The sequence below is a fragment of the Neopelma chrysocephalum genome, unplaced genomic scaffold (assembly GCF_003984885.1).
Source record: "Neopelma chrysocephalum unplaced genomic scaffold, ASM398488v2 Primary Assembly neopelma1_142, whole genome shotgun sequence".
Taxonomy (NCBI): domain Eukaryota; kingdom Metazoa; phylum Chordata; class Aves; order Passeriformes; family Pipridae; genus Neopelma; species Neopelma chrysocephalum.
The window spans coordinates 596535-617934 of NW_020897804.1; the positions used below are offsets into that span (position 1 = coordinate 596535).

Here is a 21400-nt window from a genome sequence, read left to right on the forward strand (position 1 = left end):
CTGCTATACATTCAACTCCCACGCACACCTTAAGTAGAGAAATAGAGGTACAGTTTCTTAAGCAATTAAAAAGAAAAGGAATTAAACATCAGGGAAAATGGACTTGTTATCATTATCATGTCTCTGGAAAAAAAAATAGTGTAGATCCACATTTTTACCTCACCTTTTTCAGTGATTTATATGGAATGAAATCTGATGTAAAGACAATCTGTTCTCCTGAGATTTGTCATTCTGTCCCCATCTATAATGTACAGACCAGTAAAACCAACTGTTAGAAAAAACAGATATATTCAGTAATCAGTGCTGCAGGCACCATCTATCTTTAGTACCTTAATGCTTTTAAGATGATGAAATACCTTCTGCACTACTATCAAAAGGCTAGGCTTCTGTTTGCTACTTCACATGGTCAGTACTTAAGCTATGGATAATATTTAATCTTGAGCTCATGATCATCTTGAGAAGCAAAATTTACAGGATCAAATTTGTTCAGCAATCAGTCCCCTGTTCCGCATTTCTAGGCATAGGGCACAGGGACTTTGCTGTGTCCAGGAAAACCTTCTACAGCATGGTAAGGGAACTGTAGGAAATCTGAAAGGCAGTTATGTTAGACACACAGATTAAACAAAGTACTGTGTTAGTGCAAAACAGGTCTGGGTCACTTCTCGTGGTTTCCAGTGAGGTGATGAAGATTCCCATGTGGGCATATAAGGGTAGAATTTGGGCCAGTGTTGCTGAAACAGTTCTGATAATGATTTCAGCATGAACAGAAACATGATACAGAGTCCAAAGTATGCATTGAGACAAGCCAGGCTGAATAAAAGATCCATCATTTACTGGAGACTTCTCTGCAAAGAGCTACTGCATGGAAAACATAATGATGGATGTAGTGAACTGGAGCTTTAACAATGGGCATTTACGGACATATCAATGTTAATTCTTCTTTATCTGTTAGGGACAGCTCAGGGATGGAGCAAGTGAGAGAGGTTTGAGGCAAGTGGGCTCCTGTGAAGTCTACCATGTGCTCCAGTCTCCTCAAGGATGATGACAATGATTAAATGATTTTCTAAGAGTCACCTTGTGTTTTTCATTCCTTCCCTCTGGAGTTCAGGAAGTTAGTAACTACAACTTGTTTCTAGCCACATGCAGAGAAAACATAAATGAGCATATAAGCTTGTACCCATTGGACCAAAGGCCCTTCCAGTGTGGGATCCTTCTCCAGCAGTCAACAAATTATCATGAGCATATGGGGGAAAATCCCTTCCTTTGCCCATGTGGAGACTCTGAGTGCATGTTCTGAACAAAGCCCCAAGGCCTGTTCAAGGCAGAACCTGAATCAGACACTGGAAAATCATGGTGACTTTTCAGAAGTTTAGCAGACAGGCTCATCCTGCTTCATCCGTTGTAGTCTGAAATTATTTATTTAAAATGTTTAATGGAGCAAAAATGAGGCTAAATATTTTATACATATATGCATATTATACATACATATATATATTTGCAATTTATATTAGTTTTCCACTTTTATTTAATTTTTGCTGCCAGGAACACTCTTTAAGTGAGGGCTGCCTTTCTCCTTAGCTAGTCAAAGCACCTGCAAATTAATTTCCCCTTAATTTTCAAATCAGCAAGTACCAGTTTGTAGAAGATGCTTCTGGCTCTTCCATATTTTCTTTGGGAATAAGCACAGCACAAAGCCCTCCCTGAGACTTTCCAGCTTCTGCACAGCTTCAGGTGGGGAACACAGGGATTATTCAAAACCAGCTCTTCCATTTGCATTTCATTGTACATCTCTCAAAAGCAGGTTCTTTTACTCCAGCAATGCACACAGTATCTCTGTGCTCCCCTTTTCAAATCCTGACTCTGGTACCGCTGTGCTGGCTTTGTCTGCAGCACTGCCCTCATTCAAAGTGATTGCAGCCTCTGCTCACCACACACAGCACATAAATCCTTAGGGTGCAGCTCTGGGTTCTCGGTAAGGAGCACTGATTTGCCAGGAACTCAGCCAGACTGCAGAAGGAAGGTATCTCTTTTCCCTTCCACACTTGCTCCCCTTCTCTCTCACTCACTGAGTTGTGGCCAGGGAAGGACTAAGAAGAACATTGTTTTAGGCAAGGGGGTCTCTGTCTGCCAGGAGAGGCAAAGGCAAACTTTCTGCCTTGTACTGGTTCCAAAGAGAAAACATCCCTTATGCTTCTCTGCCTCACAAGAGGCACAACAGCCTCAGAACCTTCCTGCTCTCAAATTACCTTTGAACTAAACTGGGATTCCTGTCGGCCTCCTTCAGCTCAGCAAGTGCTTCCTCTCTTCAGGGTGAGATCTGCCTGCTGGTGTAGCAAACAGCCACCATCAGCCCCCTCCACTAGTCCCATTGCTACAGGAGGAGGTCTTGTCTCTGGGTACAAGCCTAGGGCAGGTGAAGAAGAGGGCGCAGAAACTACGTGGTCACTCTTAAAGGAACTACCTACACACTTAGTAACTATTGCTCAGAAAACAGGGAATGCATATTGGATGCTCAGATCATCCAGGAGTTACCTACAGACTAGTTCTGAGTGCAAAGACGTAACTGGCTTTTAAATATGAGATTTCCATCTGGAAAGGGTATTCCATGGGAATTTAAGAGTATTCCACACAGTCCATTCACTAACTAGATTCAGCTAGCAATAATATTACTGATCTTTGATGTTACCTATCAGGATTTTTCATTGCTAGCAAGATGAACTGTGTCTCCATTTTTCAGAATGAAATCCGGCAACGTCTTCAGAGAGTTGTCCTGAGACTCAGCTCAAAATTACTAACTTGGAATACACACAGAATTACACCCAAAGAAGGCACTGGCTCAGGTATGAGAAGCTCTGGAGATGTGGGAATCAGTAACAGGATTTCTCCATCATCTTGCCTACCCAGGGATAGAACCATGCTAACAGTTATAGCGATTATAGCATTTCTCTTACAGGGAGGACTTGGCTGTGCATTTTACAGGTTACCACCTACACTCCACCTTGTGTACAAATGCCACTTGCCCAGGTCTATCAGCAGCAGCGCTGCACCAAAAGAAAAGAAGACACAGCTTGGTTTCAAAAGGTCATGAGAACTGTCTTGGCTCCACAGCAGAAAAGTGCTGGAACTGATGGGTGGGAAAAGAGAATTTCTGCTTTAAGGCCTCCTGCAATTAAATCCTTTTGCAAAATACACAATTTCTTCTAGTGAGTGGAGACTTAAGGGGGTTCTGAATTTAAATTAACTTCATGAGCAACAATAAATTGAAACCATCTAGCTCCATTTTTTTCTTCATGCTATCTGGAAATTATAAGGAGCCTTACCACAATCACCAAGTACAGAGTATGGGGTCCTTAAAAAAGCTCACAAAAATCATTGCAGTACTTTTAATTTCAAATAAGACTGAGTTTGATTTTATGCTTTGGAAAATACATTACTAAATTTAGCCCAAATACAAGATCTCTTTATTTTTGTATTCAAAATAGCACTTTTTTCACTGTGGATTTTCCACCTAATTAAAGACCAGATATTTATTATTGCGTAAGCCTTATCATTTTTTCGAATCAGTAACAAAGTACACCAAATACTATAATGCATCTTGCCCTTTTATTGTATTGTATTATAGACAAAGAGGAGTACATACAGAATAATCACTGCCATCATAACCATAAAGTTGCAGCATCACTCTGATCCCCTTGGAAGTCCGAGAACATCCACTTGACATTCTTTCCACCTTTTTATTGCAACAAGCTGTATATATGAAAACTCAACAGTGAACAACTGTTTTTCTAAATAAAAGCACAGACAAAAAACCCAGTGCTTGTTAAGAGGACTTTGCAAGATTCTTTAGGGTACCAGCAGAATAAACATGCAGAACAGCAATACCAAACCACAGACATGCTGCCCCTAAAAAAGTTGAGCTGTGATGGAAAATTCACGGGTTCAGTGGTGGAGCTCCATCTCCTGCAAAAAGCCAACTCAAAAGCTGTATGTTACTTTAGTTCAAATCTAAGTGGGAGTAAAGTAACGTAAGGTTGGTATTTTGCAAAAAAAAAAGTGTTAAACCTATTGTTTTATTTGTACAGTAAAATATGGTTTATGACAAGAACCTCTATTGCACATCAGTCAGTGACCAGTGCCACAGTGCAGTGCAATGCCACCAGAAGAGATGTGTTGCTGTGTCATGCTGCTTCTCTTGTACACAATCCAGGTGCCGATGATCTATAAAAGGCTTTGCTAGAATACTACAAAGGACAAAGCAAATTTCCTCTTTGAAATGTAGGTGCAAGGAAGCTGAAAACCACATGCCTTTCAAACAACTTTGGCAAATTATATTGTAATACACTCCCTTGTGTTATTGAGTATGACTGCGTACAAAATAATAAGTTTTCAGTGGGTCACAGTTCCCTATTTCCCTGTGCCTAATGTTGTAGATAAAACGGGACAGAAGCAGTTTGGAAACATGCAGCAGATAGCTTCCATCCTAACTTGCTGATCAGGTTGAGAGCAAAAAATCAAAAATATCAGCCACTCATAAGAAGACACACATACTAATAAGGATTAGAAAAATGACTTTGAAAATCATTCTTGTTGTGTTCGTATAAAAGTGTCTAGCCTGTACATTGATGCTCGAGCACATACATAAATCTTTACTTTGGGTATGTTATATTAAGCCCTATCAAAAATCTATTATTGTCAACAAGAATTTTCTGCTTGGCCATTTCCTGCTCTCCTCCACAAAACAAAGGAAAAAAGGAAAACAATGGGAAAGGATTTGCTATTCTTTTTTAAAGAGCAACAAGGTGCAATCTTGTCATCTACTACTACTTAAATTATTTTGTTCTCTCTTGTCTCACACTGACTCCAGCAGGAATATTAATAGCATCAGCACTGTAACCCACCGTGATGGAGTGCAGAGTCCATGCAAGAGCTACGGAGCATTTTGGTGGAACTTGAATATTTCCCAAAATACAGTTTGCAAGAGACTCCTGGGCAGGCAGGCGTTGTGTACGTTCTCTGCCAAAACTCTCTGTAGAGGCCAGTTTGAGTGGTTCAATCCAGCATGTGATTTGCTTAATGAAAGACACTTCTCCAGAAGATTTTGGCAGACATAATCAGTTCAGTTGCCAGGCAGTATTCATGTGATTACAAATGTTACTGATCACATTAGATACTTAATAAATCTCTCCAAAAAGATCACAGCTACTGTGTGGCTCTGAAGAAATTAAAATTGTGACACAGATTACTGTGTTTGCCATGCACTGGACTATTGATGCGATCGGGAACACATCCCTTCCTTGGACTGCCAACCAGTCACTGACAACTATTAATTTCTATATAAAGCCAAGTCTGACTGTTTGTAAATGTTTAGCTATGCACCGTGGCAAAGTAGCTTCCTTTTCATGTTATTCTTCCATAAATACATTAAAGAATTCAACTCCACCCACTTTCACAGGTCTATGGCAATCCACATGAGACAAGGGGTTGGCCTGACAGTCCAAGGAAAATTTTTGGCTTCAAATACCAGAAAAGCAGGATACTATCCTTGCATAAAACCCACGAGTGAGACTTTGGCGCTGTTTCTTCTGTTGACATTTCAGCAGATGCAATATCACATACAGTAATGATAAACCACATCAAAGCAAAAATGATTTAACTGAGCTATACCTGTTTTGATAAAAATGGTTTTCCTTATGGTGGGGCACAACTTGCACTCTGTATCTTCCTGTAATTTATTGAACAGCATTTTAAAAATGAATAAATGTCCACTGGCCAAATCCCAGTGCTCATTTCAGTGTATTGCATGAAAGCAATCACACAGGCCTCTCTTTTCCGCTCTCAGGAGGAGGGTTTCTGTCTGAAAAAAAAAACACACCATGAAATCAAAGAACTGAATATATCACTTTAAAAGAGTATATAATTGATTAGATCTAATCCCTCCGCACAGCTGTAGCCAAGGTGCTTTGCTGAGTGAAAAATCATAGTTATTAGTGCTGGTTTTCATCCAGAAAAAATGATGAAATAAGTGTATTCAGAACTGAGATGCAGGGAAAGTACTTTTTTAGTTTGAATGTTTTCATTTTCACAGTTAACTTCTAGGGAGTAGGTTGTCAAAATTATTAAAGTGTCCCTTATAAATGCTGAGAAAAATTCCACTTTTGACTGCACTGCTCTTAATTCCTTCGTGGTGATTGATAGCTTCCTGTTGACGATGCCTTCAGTACTGTGTAATTTAATTGCACCAGACAGCATGTGCTGAGGTGCCAGTTGTGCTCTCAGTTACACTGCTGTTTCTCTAGAATAACTCTGAGTTCAATCCAGCTGTCAGTCTAACCTTGTTGTCTGAAACCCGTAATCTTTCAGGGCACATCTAGGCTTGAGTATGTGGTTCCTATTTTAACCTGAGTTAATTTACTGACAATTGCCTTATTACTAACTCCATTTGGAGCCATGCCCCCAGAACTCCATCAAAAGCTTGAAAACCATTCTCTATGTACATAATTTAAAATTACTTGCTGTAATTGGAACAGCTTAGTGGAAAGCATCTCCAAGCTTTTTTTCTCTGAATCCAGGGGGAAAAAATTAATTTCATATCTTCAAAGGTATTTAAGTATCATTTATTTAATTGTGATCAAATAAGTATTTTGTGGGTCCTAGTCTCACGTTTTTGAGATAAAAAGAATGGATTTCTCAAACGGCACCATCATTTCAGAAGCTGAGTTTCTTGTGAGACTCAAAATTGTTGGTGCAAGCAACTCACAACAGCAAGTGCAATTGTGACTGAAGAGAACCTTCCTCCTGAGCATATCTTGTGGTTTTCACCATGTGGTCTGTGGTCCCTTAAGCAGTTTGCAGACTGACTTGGAAGAGTTTCTTGAGGGGAAAAGAAAAAAATGTAGTGGGCTTGAATTCACCGTGAATGAGTTTCCCATCTGCACTGCAAAAACCCATTAAAGGTTGAAAACCACTTGTGAACAAATTATCTCAAAGCTCTTGAAACAACAAGGTTTTCAGCCTGCTCGTATTTCTCTGACCAGATACCTCCTGATAAATTAGACACAGCAAAGGGGTAATTAAGAAAGAGTTTCCAAAGGAGTAGCTGGGCACTCCCACAAGGGTCCTGCTCCACCAAGCTTTGCCTTGCCTGGCCAGCAGTGCCCCCTCTCTCCTACTCATTTCTTGTTCTCAGATTGCAAACCTGTGCAGGGAGAGGTTGTTTCAGAACCGCTTTCCTTTTCCTCCACAGCCCTCTATCCTTTTCAACTCAAACTTTTGACATCCACCTTTGCATTAAAGAGAACTTGTTCAGGTTCCTTGTCTGCTTTCACTTATCGGCTTAGTGCCATGGCAGGCGTTTTTAAACACTGCTCCCTGCTCCTACAGTGGAATCTTGGATGAGTGAATGCTCTCATTGTTGGGAGCCCAGGAGAAATCGTAGAATCATCTTAACATCAAACAGGCTTATTGGATTTCACAGTAATGCCTACAAGCTGTCAGTGCTACCACAAACCCTGCCTGGGCGTCACTCAGGACTATTTACAGGCAGGAAGAACAGCTCTGGAAGCACACAATTGTCAACTGAAAGATCTGTGAAAGAGAAGCATCAATTACAAAAATTAATTGTGGCCTTGATGGCATTGGCAGAGGAATCATATGCAGGAGCAGTCCTGCATTGGGCTTGCCCTTGTAACAACAATTTCCAAGACTGAGGAGTAATTGAATGAAGATATTTGTGTGTAAAATTTGAGAAACTGTAGTTGGTCATCATGAGCCAAGCACTGGTGTTGGAGTAAGGATATGGAGGGTCTACCTTTCAGAGAATAGAAGGTCACAGGGTACTATCTGTAGGGCCTTGGCTGCTGTATTTCACTTAAGTATGTCTGCATCATTCAATAATTTGTATTTAACTAAAGCATCTCTTCCAGAAAGCCTTCCGGAGTCTCAATCCAAAGGCTGGGAAAGGTGTACAGTAATATACCCTCTCTTTACTAGTAGTACTAAACTCTGACAGTTGTCAAAGGGTAGGTGATATTACAAACTACTGGTTATGTTTGTTTTGGTGATGCACTGTTCTTATGTCCCTTGTTCTGTAATACTGGGAGCTGCCTGAGTTAGTGCCTTGGCATGTCAGGCCTGTCCAGCTCCTCACAGAAACAGCAGCTTATCTCGTGGTGCTCTGGGATCAGCTTCTCCCTTTATATTCTGCTTCACTTCTTACAAGACAGTGCTGCTCTCTGATGGACTGTATTCTTACTCCACTCTCCAGAAAGAATAGACCTCATAGACACATCTGAATATCTCTGTAAGTGGGATTAAGGAACTGTGCTGCCTCTATTAAATTCAAAAAAATCTTCCCACGTAAAGCCTGTTGACTGTATAAGAACCAGCACAGCTGCAACTGCACCTGGTCTTGACACGTCATGTGTAAGTACAAAACATTTCAGCTGAACCTAATCCAAACAGGTGGGACCCTGCTATGCACCAGAACAGCCCAGCACAGCTGCTGGAGGTAAAGGCCCTCTAATGACACTTTACCACTTAAGGGTTATTTATTACACAAGTGCATGGGAAACTTTTGGGATGTAACCCAGACTTGGAACTCTGTCCTAATCAGTTGGCTGTTGATAGCCCAAGAAAGCTACAGTCACTCCAACCTTACTGTGTAGGGCCCAACATGATTGCCCAAGGTCACAGGAAACCAGAGGCAAAGCAACATAATTGCCCTTCTGTGTTATGGTTTGAGACACTTGATTTATATCCCTTTGATTGGCTCTGCTGTGAATGACAATTGGAGCTGAGTGTGATTTTAGAGGAGTAAGGAGCCTTCTCACCTCTCAACAGAGATGGCCCTGCTCACTGGGCAGGCTCCTAAAGGAACTGGGAGATGTAGCTGTGAAATGGTTTCACTCACCACAAGTTGCCTTGGGGTCATGGAGCTGTTAGGGGAGGAGAAGTAGGACAAGACATGCATGAAGGGACTTTATTAGAGGTGAGAGACCTCCTGCCTCTTGCAAGCTTCAGATAGCACAGGAGCCACTGTAGTAACTCCCAGCCCAGTCATTTTGTGCATATTTATGAACCCACATATGTATGAATTGCTAAAATCAGGGCATTTTACACCCCCTCATTTTGTTCATTGAGACCTGCAGCACAAGACTGACATGTGAAGTGGCAGAATGCCCTGTGTGCTGTCATAAACACCTGAGAAAATGTGCTTCCCCCTTTTTCATGGAGTATCGATCCATGAGCAAGGAGTACGTGTGCTTCCCTTTCCTCTGCCAGCCCTGCCTGCCACCTTCTCGATGTCCTGTTCACTTTCTGCTCCTGCCCAGTGAATAGTCAGTCCACAGCTCAGAAGCAATGTTGTGAAGCAAAGAGTACATTCTTGTTCTTCTCTCCTTCATACATCTTCTTTCCTTCTCTATTTGGTGCAGGGACTGTCTGAGGTAATTCTTTAGCCTGTTATGCAAGAAGTCAGACTCAGACTAGATCATTGTTAACGAACCGCTGCAGACTGTGAAAAATAATCTGTGCTTGGTATAAACCTATTTGCTGAGATGGGAGTGAGTCAGCAGAGATGTCATGTCTGCTGTACACAGACAGGCAAACCTGGCCGCTGGGAGATAAAGGCTAAGTGAAAGCATTTCTGCAGGAACACATACCCGTGTGTCTAGGTTATACGCCGTCTTCTTTAGATCCTGCAACGCCCTCTGCATGAACTCGAACGCATGGCAATCAACACAGGGACGGCCTGGGAAAGGAGACAGAAGAAGACATCACTGCACAGCACGAAATTTGGAGTGTAGCAGTACAGAGGTGAATTGTAATGCCAGGAGAAACCCCATTTTACCAGGCAGCTACACCTGCATGTGTGCAAAGTTAGGGCTGCCTCTGGACAGGGCTGTATCTATCCCTGTGCAAATGTGGGAGGATCAGCAAAACCCACAAAGAGTTCTTTGCTGTGTGTGCTTTTCTGAACATAGCCCAGACTTGACTCTGCCTGCTGCTTCAGCCCCCACCCTCTCCCCTTAAAACTGAAATCTTTAACCCTTCTCCAGATATGGGTTAATTCTCAACTGATACACTGAAAATAGCAGTTTGCAATGGTTCAGGAACCAGACAGGCAGGTCTGTTTTTACAGGAGCTCTTACAGAGCAGCTTGGCAAGGGACAGTGCCAGATCTGTATTTGCTTCCTTTCACCTGCTGCTGTATTTTTTCTCTGCCAGGAATGCAAAGCATCCCACTGGCTCTGCAGCTGGTGCCAGTGTGTGTGTGCACAGAGGGACAGGGCAGAGAAAAGGCAGGGAAGAGGAGGAGGAGGGGACTTGACAGCAAGTAAAATGGCTCACTTTTGAACCTGGGCATTTCTACTCTGCCAGGATTCACCCTGCACTGATCTCTGATTGTTTGGTCACAGAGTTAATGAAGTGTGCATTTTCAGAAGAAGAAATTGCTGATACTGGAGTAGATGCAGGGGGAATGGGGAAAGAGGACATTTTACCCTGATCACAGAGCCCCCACGCTGGGGGGAGTGCCGAAATCCTTGTCCACATGCAGCCACTTGTGCTGCTCCACCAAAGCAAAGAGGGTGCAAAGGTGCTGCTGAGGTAGATGGGGAGCTGCCTGGAGCCAGGGACCTGCTGTGCAGCACTGCAGCACCCCACCTGTGCCTGGCACCCTGCTGCCAGCACTGACTCCTTAGCTGCACCTGATGGAAGGGAGCAGCCAAAGTGCTTCTCAGTCCTCAGCAAAGCTCTTAGGAGCTTTGATCTATTCAGGAGGTGTTTCTCTCCCACCCATCCTCCTTCATCTCCCTTGACATCTCAGGAAAACCTGGAAATCAAGCTAGAGACTTAATTCCAGGGGTGTGGGGAAATGCAAAGTCCCCACCTCTATAAGAACAGCATCATTCAAAAAGACTCTCTTCAGGCTTGAGAGGAGTAGCAACAAGATGGCTTTGAGCACATTTTAAAGACACTCAACCCCCTCCTGTTTTCAGTATTTCAGTAATTTAATTGTTTTCACTTCAGATCATGGAGCAGAGCCCTTGGAAAGGATCTACATCCTCAGACTGCTGTTTGCAAATCCATCATTATTGGATCAATGTCATGACCTGCCCCCTCCCCTCGCTGTGATCTTGTCAGAGACACCCTGCCCTGGCTCCATCTCAGGAAGCTGCTGCACACCCTGAAGTGCTTGTCACTAAAGAGTTCTCAGAATCAGAACCTGGTAGAGAAAAAACAAACTTCTTGTCATAAATGAATGTCTCCTGCTTCTGCAGTGTGGAGAAGTCATTTTTGAGGAGAGCTATGAATTCCATAGTCAGTCACTGCCTGTCACCCAGGAAGTCTTCCCAGGCCCTTGTGAGAGCCATGGCTGTGTGGGGTCATTCCCTGGTATTTATGACAGCCAAGTGCTCCTGTGTGGACAGGGAGGTACTAGTGGAATGGTACAACCCTGCCAAGTGGTTATTTTACTTCTGCCAGCCCTGTGAAAGCAGCTGCCCTGGCACCAAAGCAGCTTGTGTGGAAGGGTGGTGGCAGTGAGGACACCTGCCTTGCAGCTCTGGGCATCCTGAACCAGCACCTGCAAAGCTCCTAACACGACACTGCTCTCTGAAGTCACAGTGCAGCTGCAGCCAGTTCCACCACGTAACAAGATATTCACTCTTTAATGTAGTTTCCTGGGCTGTCCTCGGTGGTGGAGGTCTCTCTCCAGGCACTGCTTCTCTGGATCAGGTCAGCATCCCTGCCAGTTGGGAGCCAGCAGCCCTTCAGAGCCCGTGTGATTCCTCCAACCAGTGATATCCCAGGGTGGGACACATCATTCTGAATTCCAGAGTTGCAGAGAGAATTCACTGAAGCAGCACCGCTGGCAGATGAGAGGACAGCTGTACCTGGGAGTGGGGGACATGCAGCAGGGAAGGTGGGTGGCTGTGAACTCCTCCACTGGTGAGCCCTGCAGAGCACCATCTGTTCAGTGCTTGGGGACTGAATAGGGCAGTGTTCATCTCTCCATCAGGCAGCTTGCACTAGCACAGAGCAACTTAAATGCAGTTCCCAAACCAAACAGTCAATACCCCACTACCTGGAAATCCTACAGCTACAGTCAGACTTTTAGCAGCAGAGCTGCCAAGTCCCGACTCTGAAAGTCCTGACTCTAACTGGGCTTCTGTACTATTGTACGAGCCAGATGATCACAGCAGCCAATAGCAGATGCTTAGAATAAGTGTCTAGCAATGTTCTTCTAGCCTACCAAGGTGTCAGAGGATATCCTGTGTCTGGCTGGTGTTTCTACATCTGATAAGCCCTCCATGAATTTCTCTCACATTAATTTGCACTGTTGCTTCCTGAATCCACGTAAACTTTTGTCATCTGCAGCATCCTGTGGCAATGAGTTCCACAGCTGAGCTGTTCAGTGAGTGAACAAAATACCATTCCTGTCTGCTCTAAACTTGACATCTGCTGATTTCATTTCCTGCCTCTGATTTTTGCAGTGGAAGAGATGGTTATTAAATATTCACCAACATTGTCCCACTTACGACTTTGCTGCTCTCCATCGCTCCCTGCCTTGCTCTGCTTTCCAGACTGAAGAGCTGGGCTGCTAAGCTGGCCTGTCTAGCTGGACTTGACCTCTCTTCATGCCCACAATATTTTCAGCAAGGTGTCCATGGACATTTCCCCAACACAAATATGTCTAAGCATCCGTTTTCACAAACAAATCTAAATATGTGTTGTTGCCAATAGGAGTAATCCCACTCTGCTTTCTGTCCTTGGCTAGGTGGTCCCACAGTTCCATTTGCTGGCAGCACGAGTGACAAAGCAGCTCCTCAGTCAGCTGGATTGCTGATTTTTTTTTCTCCAGATCAGATCCTGAACGTCCAAGTTCTGGGGCCACAACAAGAAATGGTGCAAGGAGAGGCAGTCAGGTTATGGGGAAGAGAAGGGCAGAAGCAGCACAGGCTTCCATCAACTTAAAGCAATCATGAAACCAAACCTTAAGTCACATCATAGCAAAGTACAGCAAAGTGCTATTAATTCCTTGCTGACAGCTGGGAACAGACTATCATTCATAGGGAGACTTAACAGGTTTGTGGATTAACATAATGAGAATTATCAAGAGTCAGCTATAATTCTTTAAATGGGTCCTGTCAGCACGAAGACTGTATGTGTCTTTGTGTGTTTGGGGAGAAGTGGGGGAGGGGAGCTTAAAATATGTTCTCTTGGCTTCTCCTTGGTGAAAAACTGGAACTGAAAGCACTGTGTAAGTCTAATTTATTTTCCCTTGCATGCACATGGCATTTACTCTTCATATTTCATGCACCTTGGCTAATGAAAACAGACTGACCAGCTTCTGGTCTTCAAATTCCATATTTTAGTTTTCACAGTGGGTGATCTGGGCTATAAATGCAATGAAAGGTTGGGGAACTTACTTCATTTTTTTTTAAAGTGGATTGCAGTGAACTTTAAAGAAAACAATCCACTAGTATTAGTAACCTCACTTCATACTTGAGCAGTCTTCTGCATATGCAGTGTTGTGTATAAAGTAGAAGGACACAATTAAACACTGCTAATTAGAATTATTCATAAAAAGCTGTGCCTGGCTCTGTGGCTGGCAGAAAGTATGCCAAGCAGAGAGCAGGGGAGGGTACCCCGAGCCAGATCTTGGTGCCACACACAGGACAGGATCGCTCTGCAGTGCTAAGAACAATTCTGACTCACTCTCATGCTTCTCTCCTGTGACTCCTGCACCTCCCACACTTGCACGGGAGCATTGCTGTCCCTCTCCTGCTTGTGGTGCTGCAGGAGGGACACACTCCTCCCACCAAGTGGGAGAGAGAGGCTGTGTGATCCATGTGGGATTATTCCTGCTAAAGGCACATTCTGAGTCCCATGTCACACACCTGGGAACAGAAAAAGCATAAAGTACTGCACTGCCCTGCTCTGCAGAAGGACACTTAGTATGGTCCATGTACATCATATATCCCTGTCAAGAACATGTACTAGAGCCCCCCTTCCTCCCCTGGGTCACTCAGGGTCCCACAGCCACCAGATTATCTGGGCTGACAGTATGGACTTCAGTGCCAGCAACGGGGAAGGTGTGTGCATGTGCAGCAGAGGCAGTGCCCTCAAATGTGTCAGTGCTCAGGAGGATCAACTCCTTCATGAGAAGTAGCCAGTGGAGCTGACATCAAGCAGGAAAAGATCCAGAAACGTCTGTGTTACATGACATCAAAGGTCTGCCTGGCCCAGTGTCCAGTCTCCCATGATGTACATCTCTTGTAGTACATTAACTATGAATAGGAGCATTCCCAAGCTTTGGGAGCAGTTGGCACGGGACAGATCATCTCTGAGTAAGCTCTGTCTTCCAGATGGACAATTGGTCTCCTGTCATGGACACAAGTGTGCCAGGGTCCATCCTAGCAGGTTACTGGTGCAGTCATGTCCCCATGCCAGCGGACATCCATGGGCACTGGTTATAGATGTGACCTTCATGGTCAGAAATGGGTGCCCATGAAAGAGTATAAGAACAGGGCAGGTCTGGAGGGATGTGTTCCCAAACACCCTGCCAGATCTCAGGAATATGCTAAGGCAGCTCCTGAACCAGAAGAACTGCTGCTGTATCTAACAGCCCTTTATAAGATTGTTGTTTTCTTGAATTTAACCAATCAGTTCTGCAATCTCATGCAAACTTTTAGCATCTACATCATCCTAAGGGAAGAGTTCCACAGATTAACTATCAGGAAGAGCCCTGACTGGCAAAGGAAAGTACCTGGAGCACTTAGCAGCCATGCAGCACTGTCTCAACAAATGTCTGATTAGGAGCATCAAGAGTTCCTTGTTGTTTTAAAACTCTGTCCCTGCAGCAGCCCAAAGCAATATACAGTTCACAGTCCATGATCATCTGACAGTCTTCCTCCTGGCCTGGCCTCAAACACAAATACTGTTATGCTTTTGTAGCAAGGCTGATAGCCTCTATTACTCAGGACAGGGCAGAGTGTCTCTGAAGAAACACTGACCGCAGAAACACTGACCACAGAAACACTCTGACCTGCCCTTCATTCCTCACTCTAACATGCGGGAGTAATGACAAGATAAGACAAGGAATCTTCCTCAAGGGCTGTTCAAGGAACTCTGTAGCCTGTCTAGAGGATGGTAAAAGATAACTCATTGAGATTATAAGAATGATAGGGACACACTTTTTCACAGGGCCTCTTGCAATAGGACAAGAGGTAATGGTTTCAAACTAAAAGAGAGTCAATGTAAACTAGTTATAAGGAAGTTTTTTACTAGGAGAGTGGTGAGGCACTGTCACAGGTTGCCCAGAGAGGTGGTAGATGCCCCATCTCAGGAAACATTCAAGGTCAGGTTCAACAGGACTCTGAGCAATCTGATTCAGTTGAAGGTGTCCCTGCCTGTGGCAGGGGGCTTGGACTAGATGACCTTTAAAGGTCCCCACCCACCCAAACTGTTCTATAATTCTATGATTCTATGAGACTTGGGTCAGAAACTCTGGCCAAGAGGTTTTTTCTACAGACAAAATGCGAGTTCTCACTTCACAAGTAGAACAAGGAACCACTATACACTTTTTCCCAAATGCGTTGACTTGCCTCTGCTAACACAGACACACAAAGGGTACATACAGTTTATTTTTCAGGAATTTGAGGAGAAAAATTGGACTACTCATCACTGAACTTATAAAAATTAATGAATGCCTAGAAAACAGACACACAAAATAAAGACGAGGTCTGGTTTAGAAAAGACCAAAAATTGGCACTAACAAAAAAAAAAAAAGAAGAAAGTGGAAAAAGAAGGGAATTCAACATGTAAGTCCTGTGGATACAAATACACATAGGTGTATCTAAAAACTAGTAACAGAGTTAGTGGAGCATAAAATGCAGTGACTAAATCAGGTCTTGTATTAAATATTTGGTAGTCATGTAAAAATATAGCTGTGATACAATGTAAGCATGACTAAGAACTAGAGATTGGTTTGTATGCAATTATCTTTCTTTGCTTTTTTTCCCCAGAGGATATTTTAAGTTTCTAATGAGTGTCTACTTCCCACTTGCTGTCACCAAAAACACCCTGAGAACATTGACTCCATCCCTACTAACTTTGAACTATTGCCTCATTTTGGAGCTGACAAAGTTTAAATAGAGACTTACTCAAAATTTCAGAGGAAGCTAATATAGAGCTGCGATCCAAATTCAAGAGCTCCCAGCTCCACGGTGTGCTCCAGCCAGTCTGTCATATTTATTTACTTTTTAGGTTTGCAGTATTCAGAAATCCTGTAACCATGCTTTACAAATGCACTGTTTGGGTAAATGTCCCCTGTGTCAATCTGTAGTAGTTACAAGAAAGTTGACCTATTGTTCCAACCAGATACTACAGTAAGCAAAATGCAACGCTCTAGCAGAAATAAACACAAAAATTTTCTTCTAACAATATCCAGACTAGCAAGGACGTCATATGTATTGCGGGAAATCTGGAAACAAAACTCTCAAGAAGCAGATCTAAAAGACCTGCAAACAAAGAGCTCTAACACAAGTCCCAGTAAAAATTATAGTATGCAGTTAGTATTTTTTCCTAAATAACTACAAACCCTTTGCTTGCTTGCTTGCTGTTTCTATAAGCCTTGTTTCCATGTGCTTTGCTGACATGGCACGAACTCATCGTTACTCCCTCCTTATTTAGGAAACGCAAAGTTCCCCTGGAGCTCAGTGTCTGTGTGGCTGCTGAGGGTGAAGTGAAGGAAGGAAAGCAGGACAGGGTGCGGCCGGAGGGCAGGAGTGTGCACGGCGGGTACCTACTTTCTGCAGGAATGACACTCCCGGAGTCCTGGCCAGCCCCCACAAGCCTCACGCTCAGCAGGCCGACCACCGAGAGGGACAGGATCGCCACACGCACCGCACTCCAGACAGACGGCAACGCCATTGCTCCCCTCAATAATTCAAGCTGTCTTCCCTGCCTGAAACAAGGAGAAACAGTGAAAAGCCGCAGTTTGCTCCCAGCACGCTCCTCACAAAGAAGTGGATGAGACATGACAAGGACAGACCCCATGCACGCACAAACACACGCACACACATCAGTGCAGTGACACCTCACGGGCTTGCGATGCACCCCAAGGACCAGTTTGCCCAGTACCTGATCCTTCCCTTCGCCCGTGTGCCAGACCCTTGGAGCAGCTGTAGCGGGCAGGCGAGGCTCCAGCAGCCACTCTGAGCATGCGTTCCCTTAGCATCCCCCCTTCCCTGATTAGGGTCATTGCCATGGAGATTTGCTATAGCAACACTGAAAAATTGGAGCTGCCAAGTGGAGGAGAAGATTTAAAGGGACCACAATGTGGTGGATGGCCACTGCTCTTCTCCTGCTCTGCCTCTGCTCCTCAAAGGCCATGCCCTCTCCTTGATGAAAACTGGCTGCTGCCACTCACACAAAAGGGTCTTGAGCAATTTTTGTTTGTTGCTTTTATTCCCTAAGGGACTGTGCTGAAATATGCAGCTCCCATCCCTTGCTTTAGCTGTAACTCACTTAAAGTGAGATTTCATTCTGGGAGGTTTCAAATGAGACAAAAACTCAGAAGTTTTCTTGGAAAAATGAAGTTGCAGGGCCAGCTGATGGTGCCCTGCATGGTGCGGAAGAATCCACTATGAACTTTAAACTACACTGAAAAGGAAGCCTTGTGTACAACAGCAGCCCTGGCACATGGACCAATAATGAATATGGATCCTGCGTAGAATCATAGGTAACCATGATAACAGCCCAGCCAAAACCTATGCACTGCAAAAATTTAGGAATGTTTGCTTCAAACTTAACTCCTGATCTGGGATTCTGCTAATAGGCTGTGTCCTGACGAAGCTTAAGCATGAGCCCGCCTGGATAGGGGATCTGTGTAAGGACCTGGCTGAAATCAAGCATTCAAAAAGAGGAGGTGATACCTTTCAGAAAAGAGAAAGAGATGCCTCTAATACGTATCTGCTTGCCCCAGAGGGTGGTTAAAGACTCATTTTGCAATGTATCTGTTCAATTTATGGCTTTGTCATTCTCTCACGGGAGGACATCTCCTCTCCTGGGGAGTAGGGTCCAGCCTTCCTGGTCTGTACAGAATAACCAACCTGCCAGATTGTGGAGGTATCAGCCTTCCCAGACTGAGACAGAGTTTATCCTTGGCTTTCTTCAGCCCTGGGGACTGTCACCAGCAATGTACTCTGCTTCTATTTTACTTGTTCCTGTAGCTTCTTCAGAATTACTTCCTACAGCCCTCCCTTCGGCGCTTGTGCTTTTGGACCAGGTTAGTTTAAAAATCATCTCAAAGGACTTTCTGGCAATGTGGAATTGCCTTGTGTATGCAAGAGAGGACTTTGCAGGGGGCAGTCAAGAGTTGTGGAAGCAATCCCTACAGGAAATCACACACTGCCAAATTTTCAGCCCACAGTGCAACTGAAACTCAAATTCCCTTGTGTGGAAGGTCCAAATGAAGGTCTCAGTCAATGGGGTCTTCATAAGGTGAGTCAGGGCACACATGAGCACCAAAATGTCTCCACTGGCTTTATAAGAAGCTGACTCTCCCAATCCAAACTCTGAAGCTGGATGCCTGAGGTGAGGTTGTGTGAGATGGTCCAGCTTTACATTGTTGGTCTCTTCACAGGCCTCAGGTGCCCATTAAAGGAGTAGCTCCATAAGAGCTGGGATATAAACGAACAACATTGTACAGCTTGTCTTTACACCCATCTAGGGCTGGTCACACAGTCTATCCCTGATCTGCAGTTTTAAATAACACCAAATGGAAATTCTGGCACAAAATCCAAACTTTACACTTCCATTCACCCTGGCATAAGTGTTTCTTGCCCATACCCTCGTTTATGGTCCCATGGCTACAACATACTTTTCTTACATAAGCTTCAAGAAAAGGACAGAAAGGAATTGCCTACAGGGCCAATAACACCATTTTTTCAAGGTATCAATATAGTATTTTCTAAAATTGTAACTATTTTTTGTAGTTGTTGTAATTGCTTGGTCTTTTCAGTAAGTAACAAGCAGAACAACCCACAGTGAGGTAAGGAAAGGAACTGGACATCTCAGGGAGCAAGGGCAACCACGGAAGTGAGCAGAGGAGTCACCTACTTAAACAACTGCAGAAAATATAAAAGGGGATCACGGAGAAGAACTTGGGAAAATTCAGGCTAAAGAGAAGATGAAGGTCCTGCAATATGTCATTCCCAGGATGACGAAGACTGCACAAGAATTTCTACATGTGGTGTGGTGATATCTTGTCATTATGGTCTATATATCACAGCAAAGTTTTGCATAGCTGTCCATGCATTTAACAGAGCTCCTCTGTGAGAGGTTGGACTGTGTATTTCTTGGTTTCTGAATGCTCAACACCCCACCATCCAGACTTAATCCTGTAATAGCACCACAGAAGGAGTCCTTGCTGAGTTGGACTGGTGCCATCCAGACTGTACAGCACCACTGAACCTGCTCCCACCTGTGACAGTGGGGGGGATCTGCAGTAGGACATTCTGTATCCACCACCTAATGGGATGCAAGGTGTTATTTTGGTGTCGCACACACTATTAAGCTTAAAATAATGTCCCTTTTTTAAATTTTTCAGTGCTGACGTAAAACAGTCAGACATTGCACTTAAAGATTCTGGCCAGTTTTTGTGCCATGGTCTTTAAGAAATGTGAAAAAAAATTCCCAACTCCTCCTGCTAACAGAACCGTGTGGTCCAAGGTGTGGTTCTCAATTCACAGGGAACGGGAGCCAGTCTGCACGGAAAAGTTCCAGAAATCTGTGTTATTCTCTTACCTCCAGCAAAGCTGTAGAAGAAAGAAGCATGAAAGCATTTGAATGACTTGTTTTGCTATTACATTCACTGTTGCCAACCATCATGATTAAGGGATACCAGAACTAAATTTACTTTGGAGAATAAGAAAATTCAAAGAGATTCACAGAAGTCCATTTAGTGTCTCAAGAATATCACAGTGAATCCCAGAGGGCTGTCGGAAATATTTATACTTAATTTTCATTTTCTGCAGAGAATACACACCTAATAGTTGTTTACTAACAAAAAAAGAGTTTCCTCCAAAATAATCAGAAACATCAGACATTTAAAGGGAAGATGATTAGTGAGGATACATATCTGGTAGCTTCCTTGGAAAAGCTCTTGTTGATGCCTAAGTGCTACAGGTATTGAAAATTACACCTTTGAAGTAGTAGAAGAAAATGTATCTAGTTTAAATCACTAACATTAGAGGCCTGAGTTGAACATGTGTGCATAAAAGCAAGATGCTGACAAAGGTTCTGATTTTAGAACTAACTCCATTATTATAGTCATGGGTACACATGGAAAATAGGGCGAGTAATTCCAGTCTAATATGAAGTGCTAAATCATTGCTTGCTAACATGGCCATAAGCCCTTTGTTGGACTCAGAAGAAGAAAGCACAGGGTCAGAAGAATCTGTGTCTGGTCGCTATTAGCTGAAAAACAGAGTGGCAAGAGAATACAAGGCATAACCCCAGGAAGACCAAGACACAAACCAAGATACAAATAGTGTGAAACACGAAGAACAGCAAGAAAGCGTCCTTTAAACACAAGGGGAGTAAAATAAGGAAGACAAAACCCAATAAAGAGTTTGTTCTCTGTTCAGCAGAGGGGAAAGTTAATCAAGTTGATGCCTAGAAAGTGATACAGGGCTAAGCATTTGCTTTATCTACCAACCAAATTAAGGTGAATTAGCGAGCAGGAGGCTAACACAACACTAGTGAGATGTTCTAGGTAAGAACAATTAGCAGAAATTTACTTTGCTACAGATGTTTGTAGGTTTGTGATAGGTCCCTTCTCATCTGGGTTTTGATCTACCTGGACCTCTCTTTTTATTCTGGGCTATCACTAGACCTACCTCAGGACATTTAAAGAAGAATGTGAAACAACCACCATGAGCAATTATTGCTGAGAGCTCAGGGAAGATATGAGTTATACCAGCCATGGAAAAGGGTAAGTGCAGTGACTACCTTTAAAATGAGGAAGAGAAACTAGAAGATGACACACAAACCTGTCCATTCTGGAGAATGTTTTAGAAGTAATAATCCCACCAACAGTTTGTAAGTATTTGAAAAACAAGAACTGGAATTGCAAACAAGATGTGTTTGTCAAGAATCAACTCAAACTGGTTTGGTATCCTTCTGTAACAGGCCTTACAGATAGAGAAAGCCAAATGTAATCAACTTGAGGGAGATCTCTACTGCTGTGTCACACAGCATTGTCAGAAGCAAACTAAGGAAACTGCTCCACGGCCGGCAAAACCATCTGTGTCACTGCTGAGAGTTAGCAATGGGTCACTGTTGCCATGGAAAGATACATCACATCAGGTCTGCAAAGACTCAGTTAGTTCAA

The 21400-nt window shown here is 43.5% G+C and overlaps 1 protein-coding gene across 1 annotated transcript; it reads right to left on the reverse strand.

The window, feature by feature from the left end:
- Positions 1–3581: 3581 nt before the first annotated feature.
- LOC113975674 (neuropeptide-like protein C4orf48 homolog) lies at positions 3582–19893 on the reverse strand. Its single transcript, XM_027699927.1, has 5 exons — positions 19813–19893; positions 17146–17306; positions 16812–16969; positions 9660–9748; positions 3582–5854 (listed from the first exon to the last, which is right to left on the reverse strand). The coding sequence occupies exons 1-5, from the start codon at positions 19891–19893 to the stop codon at positions 5789–5791; spliced, it is 555 nt and encodes a 184-aa protein (XP_027555728.1). The 3' UTR covers positions 3582–5788.
- Between the last annotated feature and the right edge of the window lie 1507 nt (positions 19894–21400).

Excerpts from the sequence above, each read along its gene's own strand:
- LOC113975674 (XM_027699927.1), bottom strand. The coding sequence starts at position 19,893 with ATGGTTGGCAACAGTGAATGTAATAGCAAAACAAGTCATTCAAATGCT. Across the intron at positions 16,970-17,145 it reads CGGGCGAAGGGAAGGATCAG|GCAGGGAAGACAGCTTGAAT; the intron begins GTACTGGGCAAA and ends TCCTTGTTTCAG. Across the intron at positions 5,855-9,659 it reads CGTATAACCTAGACACACGG|ACAGAAACCCTCCTCCTGAG; the intron begins GTATGTGTTCCT and ends TTTTTTTTTCAG.